The sequence below is a fragment of the Helianthus annuus genome, chromosome 17, assembly GCF_002127325.2.
Source record: "Helianthus annuus cultivar XRQ/B chromosome 17, HanXRQr2.0-SUNRISE, whole genome shotgun sequence".
Lineage (NCBI taxonomy): Eukaryota > Viridiplantae > Streptophyta > Magnoliopsida > Asterales > Asteraceae > Helianthus > Helianthus annuus.
The window spans coordinates 43113059-43131512 of record NC_035449.2 but is presented as its reverse complement, the minus strand read 5'-3'; the positions used below and the strand labels follow the sequence as shown (position 1 = coordinate 43131512).

The 18454-nt window shown below is 37.3% G+C and overlaps 1 protein-coding gene across 9 annotated transcripts; it reads right to left on the bottom strand.

Annotated features, from left to right (window-relative positions):
* Positions 1-385: 385 nt before the first annotated feature.
* On the bottom strand, positions 386-12311 carry LOC110922872 (ras-related protein Rab7). 9 transcript variants are annotated; one of them, XR_002583544.2, is made up of 6 exons: positions 11786-12311; positions 11575-11601; positions 11026-11125; positions 8246-8313; positions 1423-1490; positions 386-620 (listed from the first exon to the last, which is right to left on the bottom strand). XR_002583544.2 is itself a non-coding variant. In XM_022167071.2 (5 exons), exons 2-5 carry the CDS (start codon positions 11580-11582, stop codon positions 7350-7352), a joined length of 270 nt encoding a protein of 89 aa, XP_022022763.1. In that variant the 5' UTR covers positions 11583-11601; positions 11786-12311; the 3' UTR covers positions 7209-7349. The 9 variants fall into 9 exon arrangements, 4 of the variants coding, with proteins under 4 accessions (XP_022022763.1, XP_022022762.1, XP_022022764.1 ...); XR_004886951.1 differs by having other exon boundaries at positions 386-612; XR_004886952.1 differs by lacking the exon at positions 386-620 and adding an exon at positions 630-930.
* Between the last annotated feature and the right edge of the window lie 6143 nt (positions 12312-18454).

The window sequence follows — 18454 nt, the reverse complement described above, 5'->3', positions numbered from 1 at the left end:
AAAACGTCTGCAGTCTGCGGACCACATCTGCAGACATCTGTAGCTGAAGAGGTGGACCAAACCTCTGCAGTCTGCAAGAAGAAGACTGTTTGTTTTTTAACTTCTGCAAGCTGCTGAAATAAACTGAAATATAAATAAACTGATTTTATTCAACTTGAAAGAGTTTTTCAACATTCAAACATAAATAATAGTTATACAACAAGTGGGGCACGACCCCGTGCTTGTCTTCTGATTTGTTGTTTTTAGTCTTTGGGTGAAGCTCGGAGGGTCAGTATGATGTATCAACTTCCCTCTTTTGTATTTATGCTGGTTTTTGCCGTTAATTTGTTCCTTTTGTATATTTAAGCTCTTTTAATCCTGTGTAAGACCCGTATTAAAATACCCATTTTAACTAGCAATAAGCTTTACATATTACACCAAAAAGTAGTCCTTACAAAAACTTTCAAGATTTCCTAACCCATTAGATAAAACATTTACATGTTTAAACTACAACAATGTTCCAAGATAAACTACCAGAGTTATAAAATTACAAAACAATGTTCAAGTGCAGAAGCGTAAAGTTAGGTGTTCGGTCCAAATCAACTGCTTGATCATCATCCTTCACTTGAGTACCTGAAAAACTAATGTTTTTAAACAGGCATTAGTATTATTAACGATGGGAATACACGTATTGGATTAGGATTGGTAACTTATCCCAAATCAAAAGTGAAAAATTCAGCAAAATTGGGCTCCACCGTAATTTACGGTATCACCGTAAATTACGGTGGGTTCTGGGCACTTGGGGTACCTACCGTAAACCAGGAGGTTCTCACCGTAGCACTTTAATGGCCACCGTAAATTACGGTGCCACCGTAATTTACGGTGAGCCCTGCACTTGTTTTCTTGCTTTTGACCTTGAGCATTCAAGTACCATTTTGCAGCAAAGTGACCCTAAACAGGTTTAATACCCACCCGAGGTTAATTATTCAATTTAGGACTAATACCCGTTATCACTTTCGCTATCCCGAAAAGGAAAAACTCCCTCATCAATCTATATATGACTATATCCGACTTTCGTATTTACCATCTACTCAATTGTTCACAAACTTCAATCAAGATTGCAATCCCTATATAAGGAATTTAAACTTCACAACTATCATGGCATGTCTAAATTACGACTTACATAAAGGATATATCCAAGCATGAAGCGATAGTGTCTATTTTCATGTTTCATACGAGACTTGTTTTGACCCGTTTGGTTGCTGAATCCAGCACCATTCAGGGCATGTAAATATCCATGTTTGTCGCTTGTTTTGACCCATTTCGCTTGTTTAGGTCACTAATCATTTTCATGGCATTTTGGTAACCTTGATTATCATGTTTCAGAATTTATTACCTAAACTAACATTAAGGTATAATGTAACGAAACAATAAATTTCGTACCTTTTAGAGCGCGTCTTTTCCTCGTGAACCTCCCCCGGCTTGTCCGCTAGATGAACCGGACTCCTTGCCTAGAAAATTCAATTTTTATAACATGTTTAGAACTCCTTTTTATGACCATAATCACATAATTATGGACCATTATCAAATCTGCGTTTTTATCCAAAATTCACATTTGAATCCCCACTTAGGCATTTTTACAAACACCTAGCGGGTCGAATTTTTCCACCTTCATAAACAAGTTCATGACTTTATGATTTGCCATCAAATTTCACTATAATAGCAAATTTTGCATACAATTAGTATCCATATCACTGGAATTACTTCTTATAATGAAATTTATACTAGGATTACACTCAAAATCCTAATATTCATCATCAACATACAAAACCCATAACTTAACATTTATGGATTCATGGAATTTTCCTGAATTAGGGCATGATTTCATATATAGTTGTCTAGGTTTTAATCCTAAACACTATATCATCTTTAATCTAACTAATTACTATCATGCATCAACAAAATTTCAGATTTGCTAGATTCATGAGAATTTCAAGTAGTGAATTCTCACAAAATTTTACTTACCTCTTAATCCTCTTGCGATGAGGAACATGATTCTAAGCTCGGATTTCGTTTTGGTTAGGATTTGAGCCCTCAATTTGCAAGAAAATAGTGATGTTAGGGTTTTGGAACAATGGGGGTCGCCCCTTTTCTCTGCTTCTGTCGACCAGACCACCAATTTTGGTGTGTTTGGTTTTGATTTTGTTACTACTAGTAATAAAAGTTTCATTTTTGACAAGTTTAGTCCCTTGACTACCATTTTCTCTAGCTTCAAGTATTTTAACCATAATATGAGTTATTTCAAGACTAGAATTTAACTAGGTTAAGTTCTTAATTGGTAATTTCTTGTTTATTAATTCTTTGAACTTTATAATATACGGGCTTATGTTTTTGGGGTGTTACAAGTCCACCCCCCTTAAAAAGGGTTTCGTCCCCGAAACCGAATTACGTACCAAATAATGTAGGGTAGAGACGCCGCATCTCCTCTTCGGGTTCCCAAGTAGTGTCTGACCCTTTTCTGTGGTCCCATTTGACCTTGACTTGATATATCACTTTGTTCCTCAAATTTTTCTCTTTACGATCCAAAATCGCAATCGGTTTTACTGCATAGTTGAGACTGTTATCCACTTCGATATCATCGTAGTGGACATGAGCGGTCTCGTCGGCCAAACATTTCCGGAGATGTGACACGTGAAATGTGTTATGAATCCCACTCAACTCTTCGGGTAATGCAAGTCGGTAAGCTACCTTACCAACTCGTTCAATGATTCTAAATGGCCCAATGAATCTCGGGCTCAACTTCCCCCTCTTTCTGAATCTGATAATACCCTTCCATGGGGAAACCTTTAGCATGACCATATCGCCAACTTGGAACTCGATTGGCCTATTTCTTTTGTCTGCGTATGCCTTTTGTCGGTCTTGAGCCGCCTTCAAATGTGTCCGAACTATGTCAATTTTCGCATTTGTAGCTCGGATTACATCAGTTGGTGCTAGCCCTCGCGGGCCCACCTCTCCCCAACATACCGGAGTCCGACACTTTCTGCCATATAATAGCTCATACGGGGCCATTTTAATGCTCGCGTGATAGCTATTATTATACGCGAATTCGACCAAGGGTAAATGGACATCCCAACTACCCCCAAAGTCAATAATGCAAGCCCGTAGCATATCACCCAATGTTTGTATTGTTCTTTCGCTCTGCCCATCCGTTTGTGGATGGTAAGCAGTGCTAAGGAACAATTTGGTTCCCATCTGTTCTTGGAATTCACGCCAGAATTTCGAGGTAAACCGAGTATCTCTGTCTCATACAATGGATATCGGTACCCCATGCCTTGCTATGATTTCATTGGTGTATACCTCCGACATTTTCTCAGATGTATAGGTTTCACGAATCGGAATAAAGTGGGCGCTTTTAGTTAACCTATCCACGACCACCCAAATAGTGTCAAAACCACGACTTGTTTTAGGTAGTTTAGTCAATAGGTCCATCGTGATTTGCTCCCATTTCCAAACCGGAATTTCTAACGGTTGGAGTTTACCATACGGCTTTTGGTGTTCCGCCTTGACTTGTAGGCATGTCAAGCATTTTTCCACGTATTTCACAGTGTCTCGCTTCATTCCGGGCCACCAATAGTTTTGCTTCAAGTCATGATACATTTTGGTCGCCCCCGGGTGAATGGAATAACGGGATTTATGAGCTTCATCAAGGAGAAGCTTCTTAACACCACATGTGTTGGGAACCCAGATTCTATTAAAACGAGTTCTTAGGCCGTGACTGCCCACTTCAAGGTCTTCAACTTGACCAATAATTCTTTCCTTTTTCCAGTTTTCTGCCTTTACAGCTTCATCTTGTGCTTCTCGAATTCGTTCTAGTAAACTTGAAGTCACAACCAGTTGCATTGATCGTACCCGTATCGGGGCATAATCTGTTTTGCGACTCAGCGCATCGGCAACTACATTGGCCTTACCGGGGTGGTAATGTATTTCGCAGTCATAGTCCTTGACGGTTTCTAACCACCGCCTTTGCCGCATGTTTAATTCCTTCTGGTCGAAGAAATATTTCAAGCTTTTATGGTCGGTAAAGATTGTAAACTTTACTCCATACAAGTAATGTCTCCATATTTTTAAGGCAAACACCACCGCCGCCAATTCTAAGTCGTGAACCGGATATTTATTTTCATGAATCTTCAATTGTCTCGAGGCGTAGGCGATAACCTTGCCTCGTTGCATTAACACGCATCCGAGCCCCAATTGAGAAGCGTCCGAGTAAACCACCATGTCTTCAGTCCCTTCCGGTAAGGTCAGTACCGGAGCGTGGGTCAACTTTTCCTTGAGTGTTTGGAAAGCTTCCTCTTGCTTAATGCCCCACACAAACTTTTCCTCCTTACGAGTTAATTTGGTCAAGGGTAAGGCAATTTTGGAGAAATCCTGTATGAATCTCCGATAATATCTCGCAAGCCCTAAAAAGCTTCGGATTTCCGAGGGATTTCTTGGAGGGCTCAATTTTGTCACAGCTTCTATCTTTGACGGATCTACTAGTACTCCATCAGCACTAATAAGATGCCCAAGAAACTGTACTTCCCGTAACCAGAAAGCACACTTCGTGAATTTTGCATACAGCTTCTCTCGTCTAAGTGTGTCTAATATCTCCCGCAAATGACACACGTGCTCGGCTTCACTCTTTGAATATACCAGAATGTCGTCGATAAATACAATTACCGACTTATCTAGCATGGGTTTGCAAACCCGGTTCATGAGGTCCATGAAAGCCGCGGGCGCATTGGTCAATCCGAAAGGCATTACGAGGAATTCATAATGCCCGTACCTCGTACGGAAAGCCGTTTTGGGTACGTCCTCCTCCTTGACTTTCAATTGGTGATAACCGGATCGGAGATCAATTTTGGAAAACCAACTTGCTCCTTGCAGTTGGTCGAATAAATCGTCAATTCTTGGAAGTGGGTATCGATTCTTCACCGTGAGTTTGTTTAACTCCCGGTAATCGATACACATGCGCATACTGCCATCTTTCTTTTTCACGAATAAGACTGGTGCGCCCCACGGAGACACACTCGGTCGGATAAATCCCTTGTCAAGAAATTCCTGAATTTGCCGACATCAATTCTTGTAACTCCGACGGTGCAAGTCGGTATGGCGCCTTGGCCACGGGTTTCGCGCCCGGAATCAACTCGATTCCGAACTCTACCTCCCGTTCTGGCGGTATCCCCGGTAGTTCTTCCGGAAACACGTCTTCATAATCTCGCACGACTGGTACATCCCCAATTTTGAGGAGTTCCTTTTCCGTTTCGCTCGCATATACCATAAAGGCCTTGCATCCATGTTTCATGAGTTTGCGAGCTTCTAGCATTGAGCATATCACCGGGTTACCTCCCTTTTCTCCATATATTGTAACTTGCTTTCCGCTAGGAGAAGTTAGTTTTATTTCCTTTCGGAAACAAACCACTTTTGCGTGGTAACGGGATAGCCAATCCATTCCCACTACCACTTGGAATTCTCCCATCGACATCGGGATCAAGTCTATTGCATATTCCTCGTCATCAATATTCATCGTGCAGTTTTTACATACATCACAGACAATAAAGCTTTTATTATTACCTATCTCTACCTCTAAAGGCATAGGCAATTTTGTTAGAACAAATGAGGGGTGTCGAATAAACCCATATGAAACAAAGGATTTATTCGCACCAGTATCAAATAACACACGTGCGGGAATTGAATTTATAGTGAATATACCTGAGACCACGTCAGGTTCGACCTTTGCTTCAGCAGCGGTCAATTGAAAGGATCTTGCTTTGGCTTTTGCGGCTTCACCTTTTGAGTCTTGCCCTTCTTTCTTTCCCGCCAATTCTGGGCACTCTGATCTTTTGTGACCCGTTCGGTAACAGTTATAACAAACGGTCACTTTTTCCGGGCATGATATAGCCATATGTCCCGTTTTTCGACATATAGGACATGGCTTATCCTTGAAGCGACATTCACCTTTGTGATTCTTGCCGCAGATTTTGCAACTTGGCGTACCGCTCTTTGCGTCTGATTTCTTTGATGTTTCATTCGTTCTTGCCTTCTTGGTAGGGCTTGGATTTATATCCTGTGCCCTTCGTTCACCCCGCTCTATACTCTTTTTCAACTCAATCTCCCTTTCCCGAGCAGCATTGACAATCTCGGTAAGGGTCTCATACTTTGAAGGGGTTATGAACTCCCTATATTCAGCGCTCAGCATGTTATGGTAGTAATAGACTTTTTGTTCTTCGTTCGTGATCAGATCGTCACAGAACTTCATTTTGTCCATAAACACCCCCGTGATCTTGTCTATGGATTCACCCTTGTGTCTGAGTTGCATGAACTCTTCCTTGATCTTGTTTATAACCGCTTTGGGGCTATGGTGTTTAAGAAACGGCGTCTTAAACTCCTCCCACGTCATGGCCTTAGCCGCTTCGTTTCCAATCTCTTTCTTCTTGTTATCCCACCAATCCTTCGCTTGACCTCTTAACTGACCCGTACCATAAGCTACGTAGTCATTTTCATCACAATGTGTTCTCTCGAACACTCCCTCGATATCGCCTATCCATCGCTGACACACGATTGGATCAACTTCCCCATTATAGATAGGCGGTTTACAAGCTATGAATTCCTTGTATGAACAAGGTTTTCGTTCCCCGGATTTTTCCTTTGCTAGATTTGAATTATCTTCTAGCTTCTTGATTCTTTCTTCTACCACTGATAAAACCGTATTTTGGATTTTATCAATGAAGTTCGACAAGCTGTTTTCGATCGCCTTTCCAACTTCTTCGGCAATCACTATTCTCATCTGTTCGGTGACTCTTGGCACCGCATCTCCGTCACCTCCGCTTGCCATCTTTGATACTGAAATGTTTACATATAGTGTTAAACATTTCATTTGTAATACATGTTTTACTTGTTTTGATTTGATCAAGTTCGCAACTTGACTTAATCATTCTTGTCTCATGCTTTTCTCGTGTTTGAGTGTGCTTACACACTCTTGATTCTATTATTCTTGTTTCATGCTTTTCTCGTGTTTGAGTGTGCTTACACACTCTTTTCCATGTATATTCGTTCGTGAATTACTTCTATACTTCTAAATTTTACTTAAACAATAACTCTTACCGGATGTCGATCAAGCTTGAACCGAACACTTATTGGCAACCTTAAGCTCTGATTACCAACTTGTAAGACCCGTATTAAAATACCCATTTTAACTAGCAATAAGCTTTACATATTACACCAAAAAGTAGTCCTTACAAAAACTTTCAAGATTTCCTAACCCATTAGATAAAACATTTACATGTTTAAACTACAACAATGTTCCAAGATAAACTACCAGAGTTATAAAATTACAAAACAATGTTCAAGTGCGGAAGCGTAAAGTTAGGTGTTCGGTCCAAATCAACTGCTTGATCATCATCCTTCACTTGAGTACCTGAAAAACTAATGTTTTTAAACAGGCATTAGTATTATTAACGATGGGAATACACGTATTGGATTAGGATTGGTAACTTATCCCAAATCAAAAGTGAAAAATTCAGCAAAATTGGGCTCCACCGTAATTTACGGTATCACCGTAAATTACGGTGGGTTCTGGGCACTTGGGGTACCTACCGTAAACCAGGAGGTTCTCACCGTAGCACTTTAATGGCCACCGTAAATTACGGTGCCACCGTAATTTACGGTGAGCCCTGCACTTGTTTTCTTGCTTTTGACCTTGAGCATTCAAGTACCATTTTGCAGCAAAGTGACCCTAAACAGGTTTAATACCCACCCGAGGTTAATTATTCAATTTAGGACTAATACCCGTTATCACTTTCGCTATCCCGAAAAGGAAAAACTCCCTCATCAATCTATATATGACTATATCCGACTTTCGTATTTACCATCTACTCAATTGTTCACAAACTTCAATCAAGATTGCAATCCCTATATAAGGAATTTAAACTTCACAACTATCATGGCATGTCTAAATTACGACTTACATAAAGGATATATCCAAGCATGAAGCGATAGTGTCTATTTTCATGTTTCATACGAGACTTGTTTTGACCCGTTTGGTTGCTGAATCCAGCACCATTCAGGGCATGTAAATATCCATGTTTGTCGCTTGTTTTGACCCATTTCGCTTGTTTAGGTCACTAATCATTTTCATGGCATTTTGGTAACCTTGATTATCATGTTTCAGAATTTATTACCTAAACTAACATTAAGGTATAATGTAACGAAACAATAAATTTCGTACCTTTTAGAGCGCGTCTTTTCCTCGTGAACCTCCCCCGGCTTGTCCGCTAGATGAACCGGACTCCTTGCCTAGAAAATTCAATTTTTATAACATGTTTAGAACTCCTTTTTATGACCATAATCACATAATTATGGACCATTATCAAATCTGCGTTTTTATCCAAAATTCACATTTGAATCCCCACTTAGGCATTTTTACAAACACCTAGCGGGTCGAATTTTTCCACCTTCATAAACAAGTTCATGACTTTATGATTTGCCATCAAATTTCACTATAATAGCAAATTTTGCATACAATTAGTATCCATATCACTGGAATTACTTCTTATAATGAAATTTATACTAGGATTACACTCAAAATCCTAATATTCATCATCAACATACAAAACCCATAACTTAACATTTATGGATTCATGGAATTTTCCTGAATTAGGGCATGATTTCATATATAGTTGTCTAGGTTTTAATCCTAAACACTATATCATCTTTAATCTAACTAATTACTATCATGCATCAACAAAATTTCAGATTTGCTAGATTCATGAGAATTTCAAGTAGTGAATTCTCACAAAATTTTACTTACCTCTTAATCCTCTTGCGATGAGGAACACGATTCTAAGCTCGGATTTCGTTTTGGTTAGGATTTGAGCCCTCAATTTGCAAGAAAATAGTGATGTTAGGGTTTTGGAACAATGGGGGTCGCCCCTTTTCTCTGCTTCTGTCGACCAGACCACCAATTTTGGTGTGTTTGGTTTTGATTTTGTTACTACTAGTAATAAAAGTTTCATTTTTGACAAGTTTAGTCCCTTGACTACCATTTTCTCTAGCTTCAAGTATTTTAACCATAATATGAGTTATTTCAAGACTAGAATTTAACTAGGTTAAGTTCTTAATTGGTAATATCTTGTTTATTAATTCTTTGAACTTTATAATATACGGGCTTATGTTTTTGGGGTGTTACATCCTGAAATCAAAAGTGTACAAAGAAACACACTTTTTCCAACAATAATACTAAAAAGAGTTAATTTTATACCTTATTTGATATAATTTATGTGTTGCATTTGGTGCATATCAAAATATGAACAATAAAATATATGCATGTTGAACTTTTTTCATATTTTCTTAAGTAAAAGTAGCATTAATAAATTTATTTGTTATATAAAGAGTGAACTGCAAGTTTTGTCCTTTGTTTTTATACTCATTTTCAGGCGGTGCCTTAGTCTTTAAAATTGTTGAGTATTGTACTTAATTATTTAAAATCCTGACATTATGTCCTTTAGCGCTAACTCAGTTAGATTTTTCTATTAAAGCTAGTCATGTGACTTGCACTGTTGAGAACTATGGGTCGCATCTAAAGGCTCCATCGTACGATGAGCTTCGTGTACCATTATTAAAAAAAGTGAGGTAAAAATTATGGAGGGTTGGGTCGAAGGTCATAGAGTAGAGTGGACAAAGTATGGCTGTTTAGTAATGTCTAATTGATGGACATATAGGATACAAAGAACGTTAATTAACTTTGTTTAAAATAGTTCTAAAGGAAGAATATTTTTGGAGTCTGTAGATGCTTCATCGTGTCGTATATGAAGACTAGTGGAAAGGTTTTTGAGTTATTTGATGGCTTTGTGGATAAAATTGGTGAACAAGATGTTGTGCAGGTTAGGGGTGTGCAGAAAATCGAAATAACCGAACCGTAACCGAAATAACCGACAAAACCGAACCGAAAAAACCGAACCGAAACAAAAACTGACGGTTCGGTTTTCAGATTTTTAATAACCGAAAATTTCGGTTTGGTTTTTTGATAACCATTTTCAATAACCGAAAAAAACCGAACCGAACCGATAAGTTGCAATCCATATATTTTTAAGTTTAAGTTTAAGTTGTTTAAATGTTTAACCCAATGCTAGTAGAAATTATTAATTTTATTCTTGAATGTTAAGTGTTTATATTAAAAACATTACATGTTTATTTATAATTGAAGTGATCTATTTATCAGCTACAAGAAATAACAAAATTTTCTATAAAAATTAAATGATCTTCAATTTATTATAAAAGAAAATGTCTTAATAAAAAGTTTAGAGAAACATTAAAATATATTAGAAGGTAGGTTTGTGTAAACAGTATTAATTAAAGAAGTTAACTATAATACATATAATGAAGATTCTTATATTTTGAATTATACTTTATATTTTTTTGAATCTTACATAATTTTGTTTCAAAAACCGAAATAACCGAAAAACCGAACCGACATAAAAATCGAAAAAACTGAAACCGAAAAAACCGAAACCGAACGGTTTTAAAAAGCCAAAAACCGACATTTTGGTTACGGTTTTGATTTTACCCAAAACCGAACCGAACCGAACCGTGCACACCCCTAGTGCAGGTTATGACTGACAATGGGTGTAACTTTAAGTTAGGCGGTTAGTTTAATTTTTCATGTTTTCTATATTTCATGATTCATCAACTTTAAGGTAACAACCGATTTTGGACATATCATAACAGTTTATGTTCTTGTTTACTTGTAGCTAAAATGTTAATGGAAAAATGGAAAAATCTGTTTTGGGCATCTTGTGAAGCACACTACTTGGATCTAATGCTAGAAGATATCAGCAAGATCACTGAGGTGAAAAACAATTGAAAAGGCAATGTTCCTTGTTGGTTATATTTTATAACCGTACTAATGTGTTAAACATGATGAAGGAATTCACAAAAAAAACACAATGAGCTAACAAATTGTGGAGTAACAAGGTTTTTATCACTCATCAACGAGTCATAACTACTAACCTGCACAGTGAAGAGCCTATCATCAGACTGCACTTCCTTTGTCAAGAAATCGGCTCCTATTGTTGCCTTGTATTGAGGGCTAAACTTCTTGTTGACATATCTAACGGCAGATATAAAGGACAAACAAGAACCTTCCACGAAAATAGATTTACTTCTCATAAATCACATTAGTTTTGGTAGGGATGTAAGTACTTAATGTTCAAAGAGTTATACTCAAATACTCAATCATGCCATAGCGCCTGAATGCTATCAAGTTTTCAATTTTTTTGGAATGGCTTACTCACAAAAAGCACTAATCCTACTCCTAAATCTACGCCTTTTCTCTACTATGGTTCAAATTTAACAAGAATTTTATGCTAATAAGTAATACAGACCAAATAAAGGGCAAACATATCCCAACTGACAAAAAATATTTAAATAGTTAACAGAGTTTATGCTAATAAACATCAAATAATAATTTCTATGTTCCAATTTTTCAGTCACTTGAAGAATTTTTGTTAGTTAGGATCTTACACATTACTAGTTCAAGTCACAAAGGAATATGGATACTGATTCATCAGAGATGTCTTCCCCACCCTGCACCAAACAAGTATGGCAAATTGGTCAGCAAGTCAAATAGTCAATCATGAATATGTTATAAGTTCATCAAAAGTATCACAGGAACCCTAGACGATGTAATATGTATAACTTGCTAAGATAAATTCTTAAAAGATAAACAAAGATATCATGAAAAATTAAGTTCGATATCGAACTGTATTACCAATAGCAACAATCATCCCACAGAAACCCTAGAGGATGTAATATGCAAAATTGAGAAGCCTAATCTTTAAAAAATGAACAAAAAACTCATGAAACAGTTAAAGTTCATATCAAATAGTTAAATTCATATCAAACCGCATCTCCAAAAGCAACATTCATCCCACAGAAATCCTAGAGGAAGTAATATGCAGAATTGATTGAGCATCCTAATTGTTAAAAAACGAACAAAAACTCATGAAAAAGATAAATTCACATCTAACGTCGGAGTTTCTAACAGACGGCTGGGGGCTCAATCGGAGTTTCTAACGGTGGCTGGGGCTCAATCGGAGTTTCTAACAGCGGCTGGGGGCTCAATCGGAGGTGGTTGTTGTGTGAGGTGGACGTAACAGGTGGTTGTCGGCGGCTCAATCGGAGATGTGGTGGTGGCGGAGGGGAGATGTGGTGTCTGCTGGGCTGGGAGGAGGAACATGTTGTGAAGAGGAGGAGGAGAAGAGGGGGAGAAGAGGTTTGAATAGGGGAGTCCAGGTCTTCTTGGAGAAGAGGTCTAGAAGACCTTTTTTTAATAAAATCACTTCCAAAAATCAAACACACTGCAGGCTCAAACGTCTGCGCGTGGTCTGCGTGGAGCAGACATAAGAGGTCTAGAAGTGCTTTTCAAAAAAAAAAAAAAAACAAACACCCCCTAAATGATATAACTGCCAGTAGTTGTTAAATTGTTGGATTGTTACATTGTTTCATTGAACTGATGGATCTTCAGAGAAATATAGTGAACTACTAGATTTCCTAGAACAACTGGTTGTAACCCAACTCTTCTAGAAATCCAGAACTTCTCGCTTTGACTTGTTGATGGTCTTTGGGTCTTTAGCCTTTGACTTTGGTTGACTTGACTGTTGACTAGCTCTTTTATGATCAGCACTTGTTCTCTATATTATTTGAAGGCAGTAGTTTAATGTAATAAGGATTCGGGCAACTGTTTTGTGAAGCTTTCAAGGGGAGAGAAACTGTTGGACTTGAAAATTGTATCCTAACTTATTTCAGGCAAGGATGATGGATCCTTTGGGTTTTAGCTTTAATCATCAACAAATCTCATATAACCCAACATATAAGTATTGGTAAAGATGTTTGTAGGGTTGGATAGAAAATGAGTATTTTTTGTGCACCAGTGAAAATATGATATGACAATTGACTGGACATGTTTATAAATGCATTTTGCACCTTGCATTGGTGATGGTCTAACTCCAAGGATACTTGTCTAAACTATCCTAACCCTTATAAATTCATTTGATTACATAAATAATTAAACATTAAAACACACAAAGTAGATAAATTAAATTTTAATTATTTAAACACACAATTACATATAAACACCCAAGAAGGAATTGGACGGCAAGAAGAAACAATTACTCTCACGCCTGTCCTACCTCACGTCTCGACTTCGATAAGGTTGGCTTTCAAGTGTTGGACAACGCCTTTCCTCATCTGACCTTAGTATGTATTTCGCCCGTGGTTAGTTTCGTATCCTTCGGTCCACGTTGGTGTAACTTTCTGTATTTTCATACTTTCTAATTTAGCAAGCTTGTATTCGTATTTCATTTCAATCCTTGTAATCTCGAGACTTTGATCATAATGGAAATGCATTTTTAATCATACTTGTTTATTCATACATACATGATACTTAATCAATCTCAAATGTGAGTTTTATATACGAAATAAATCATGCATTATATTCATTTTATTCTCAGAATATTATTCACACACATTTCATGCTATACATTTGCTTATACATGCCTTATAATGCCTTAAAACACTTAACACATTGAAGAAATGACATACATGAACACACAACCAAGCATTAAGGACCAAAAAACAAAGAAAATAAACAATCTGGAAGGCCTTACGGACTGCAAGGCCATAGCCTTACGGTACGCAAGCAAGTCTGGGTGGGCAGAGTGCCCACCAGCTCGCGATTTGGTCTGACTTTCTCCATTTTTTTCTCATTCTATCTCCCACCTAACTTCAGTTAAACCTAAACCCTAAATTATCACTTATAAATAAGCCTTCTCCACAACTTCTCCACCTTTTACACACCTCAAATCCACTCTCTAATCCTCCTAATCTTCTCAAGATCTTCAAGTTAGGCAGATTGTACCAAGTCTCAAAACAATGAGTTTTGAGCACCTCCCCCTTAATTTTCTTCTTGTTTTCTTGTATAAAACTACTTGGATAACCTCTAAGTATGTTACCCAATGTTCACCAAGGTGTAACAAGGTGGTACATCACCAAACTTGAAGTCCAAATTCAGATTTACTTTCTGATTTAAAAAACTTTTACCACTTGTTTTTGTTATTTGTTTATCTTGTGGAAATCTTGTACCATCCTTGTTCCCAACTAAACTCATGTTGTGGGGCTTGTGTTATGGTCAATTTCCAGATGATTAGAAGTTCACAACCTCAGTTACTTGCTACCCTAAAAGGTCCCAAGTGACCTACAAAGTGTTGCAACCAACCAAGCCTACAACCTCCAATGTTGAAAGACTTATGTTTTGGTTAGGTGTGAACAAAGAAAACCTTGGTCTCCAACTTAGATTCCACCACCTCACTTGTTACTTAGCAAATTAATTAGTCCATTCGCTAAGTCACCAACAACTTTCAAGAAAACAAAGTGAACAAACTACACCAAGTCTTCAAACATTATCCATGTTTGAAATGCACTCGTCTAGTTTACTCACTTGTTGTCTTGGTGAATTAGAAGATTTTATTTTGTTCATATTTTTGACCAACCAAAATCATCAAATGAATTGATGATTTTGTGCTTTAGTGAATCCATATAATGAGGTTAAATGGACGTAATTCATCCTACCTCTTTGCATGATCATTACATGGTACTCTATGATACATATGACGATTATACATACTATATAGCTATAATATATATCCGAAACCGAATCATAATACCAACCAGACTCATGGTTGAATGTTATGCATTATGGTGAACATTATCTTGGATTAAAATTCCTCATACTTGGACTTCCAACGGGCGAAAATAATGCCCATGAAAAACACATAAACATGGTGTCCAATTTGGGTATTTTAACAAGATAACTTTTATTTAATTTCATACTAAGTTAAAATTCCGCATACGAATTCCCGATGTCACACCCCAACCGATGGCGGAAACATCGGCATGAGACGAAATAGATTGCAAGAGACATCATAACACTATGTGACAATAATAATTAAATTCCATTTCATATCAAGTCTAAATTGTCATACAAGAATCCAAAATAAAAATCAACATTTGTTTCAAAAATAACATAACATCTAGTAATCAAAATTAATCTAGGTGTGTATCTAAGTCCACCTAAATTGTATTTCTTCATAGCATCAACTCATCCTTCAACCTGTAACATGTATTAAAATATATCAACAAAAATGTTGGCGAGTATACAAGTTTGTTTACAATATAATAGTATAAAAAGTTTCAAGTCTCATATCCAACATGAACCACAATTTGCAAGTTTAACAGTATGCCGAAAAGTGTACCCATATGTTCAAACCCAAGTTTCCAACGCGTTAAAATAGCCTATCCCAATAGTTTCGCGGGAGGTAAAATAGTTTAACTTAACAATACCCCAAGTTTCGTGGGCGGTGCGTTATCCCTATAGCTTTATAATTGTTAAGGCGGGCTAGCAAAGTTAATGAAGCATATATCGACACAAATAGTTTACATTAGCATACAAGTCTAACAAGCATCAAGTAGTTTCATGTAAAGCATGGATAGAGTTTAAAATAGTTTCAAGTGAGGTGTAATTTGAATAAGGAATACATGTTGCACCCAAAGTGTTTAAAACGGAAATGAGATCGAGTATACTCACATTGGTTGCGTTGCGATTTGTTGTAATAACACACGAGTAAGGAAGGAGAATCCAAAAGAACGAACGAACGGTTTATCGTAGATGTTAAAATGTCACGTAACGATCTAGTTCATATTTATTGGTTTAAAATAAATAGTCCTATTATTTATGCTTTGTTATAATTTAATTTGTTACTATTAAAATAAAACAAAAAGAAATAAAGGGTCAAAATAGTTTATTTGAGTTCTAAAAAGATTTATGGGATTTTATTATAGAATCTATATATATTCTAAAGTTTAGTTATAAGTTCAATTTTAAAACCAACATTTATGCCTGTTTTAAATTGGGTTCTTCTATCTCTCTTCACTAATTTAATAATGATTGGTGTTTAAGGATTATTAATTGATGATAATTGATGGTGATTAGTTATGATTATATAAAATGTTTATTCAAAATAAGGATTGACTTTTCAGATTTCTCTGGTCCCTATCTCTCTCTCAACCCCACCCAAATCACCACACTAGCTTTCAATGTCCCTAATAATCAATCAAGAAGGGGCTCTTACCCAGATCGATACTCATTGTCAGATTGCTATTCCAAGGAGTTTGGCAATCAGAGATTTTTGGCGTACTAACAGTGATTATCTGATCTTCCAAGTCTACCCCCAAGACTTCTAGGTGGCTGAATGCAGACAGATATGGTGTGGAGTTGTTGCAATCAACGATGTACCATTGATTGAGAGAACAATCCGCACCAATTCCAAAAGGGTATGGAATCGTCACCTTCCCGCACGTATCATTGCACCCTGTCTTGGCGTACTTTGGAATTGCAGTGGATGCTGATGCCATTGAAACAAAAATGAGTAAACGGTAAGGTTGATTTAACTTCGTATTTGTAAAACGTTACATTTATTTCTTTTAATTTCAAGGGATACCTTTCAGTGTCCCTATGGTTATTATGGGAGTTAATTAGCAACAACAATCAAAACAAGTTAGATGATGAAAGAGACTGGTTGACGAACGATGTGTTGTAGCGAAGCTTTTGTTGCGATTGAAGCTCCTTTCAGATTTATATACAGGTTCGTTATGCGCTTCAGAGATGTTTTATTTACTGATTTGTTTTATAAACTTATGCTTATGGGGCCAAATTGAGTGTCACTTTGCATTGTTTGATTGTCTTTCAAATTTTGCATACCAGGTGCTCGATGAAATGTCTGTGTGAAAATCAGCAGCGACGGCCAGAGCCAGCGTAGGAGATGGAGCCGGGTGGCAGTATAAGAGCCGAAAGGACATGTTTTGATGACTTTTGATTGAAGTTTCATAGTTTTCCAGACAACCAGTGAGTTTACGTGAAAAAAAATCGAACTTTTCAAACATATCGTGTTTTTCATTTTCTTTTTGTTCATACGAACTCGCAGATGGCGGATGTAGCAAAGGACTTAACCGCCGGACCAATAGGAGGGGCGGCACAGTTGATAGTTGGACACCCTTTTGATACCATCAAGGTCAAACTTCAAAGTCAACCCGTCCCTCCACCCTTTTGGCAACGGGATTTTCATCAAGCCTCAGGGAGGAAGTGATATGTCTAAGGAGGTATGCTATTGTCATTGGCTGATTGCCATTCTCATTTTTTTGTTTTTTTGTTATTTTATATATGTATCAAAGTTGCTGAATATTTGACTTTTTTTATTTTGCAAGAAAGAAAGAAATATGTAAAGTATTTTCCTGTGGTTTTATGTGATTTATCAGCTCATTTCAATTTAGCGTACCGCATGACAATGGGTGGTTTGAATGAGGTATCTACGGTTATCAGGATAACCTTCATTATATGTTCTACAAAGACAAAAGGCATTTCTATTTTCTCCACTTTTTTATTTTACTTTTATACTTTTTTGTATTTCAGCTTCAAGCAGAGGCTGCATTGGCGCTTAGGTGTATCGATAAATGTAAAGAGGGAGGTTTTGTTGAGCTATTTATGGCCAAAGTTGACTTTCCTGCTAAATTTGACTATTGTATGAGGTAATGCAATCATCACTGACATAGTCTACTTATTTGGAAAATTTTGTTAACATTTTACATATGTGTTTATATAGATTAAACTTGAAGGGGAAGACTGAAGTTTCTGCACAAGGGTTCTGTTTGGATAATGAATGCTGGAGACTATACGAGGACAAGGTACATTCTTTGCTTAAAGAAGGCTTAGGAGACAGAATAAAGTCTGTACGCGTGACATGGCAGAATGCAACATCGACACGGTGTATCAACGATGTATGTGATTTCATGTTTGTGAATATATGGCATGTTTTCATATGCATTCAAACTACTGAAGAAATTTGAAATTTTAGGGTTTAGCAGAGCTTGACAAAGAGCCGTTAATGGTTGGAGCCGGGTGGCAGTATAAGAGCCGAAAGGACATGTTTTGATGACTTTTGATTGAAGTTTCATAGTTTTCCAGACAACCAGTGAGTTTAAGTGAAAAAAAAATCGAACTTTTCAAACATATCGTGTTTTTCATTTTCTTTTTGTTCATACGAACTCGCAGATGGCGGATGTAGCAAAGGACTTAACCACCGGAACAATAGGAGGGGCGGCACAGTTGATAGTTGGACACCCTTTTGATACCATCAAGGTCAAACTTCAAAGTCAACCCGTCCCTCCACCGGGTCAGCTCCCTAGATATTCTGGTGCAATAGATGCCGTTAAACAAACAATAGCAGCAGAAGGTCCACGGGGTCTATACAAAGGCATGGGTGCCCCTCTTGCCACTGTGGCAGCTCTAAATGCTGTTCTGTTTACAGTTAGAGGGCAAATGGAAGCA

Bases quoted from the DNA above. Each gene is read 5' to 3' on its own strand.
- LOC110922872 (XM_022167070.2), bottom strand. The intron at 11,126-11,574 runs GTATCCATATTC...ATCTGCCGTTAG, and splicing joins AAGACATCTCTGATGAATCA to ATATGTCAACAAGAAGTTTA. The intron at 8,314-11,025 runs GTTAGTAGTTAT...TGAATTTTCTAG, and splicing joins ATAGGCTCTTCACTGTGCAG to GCAAGGAGTCCGGTTCATCT.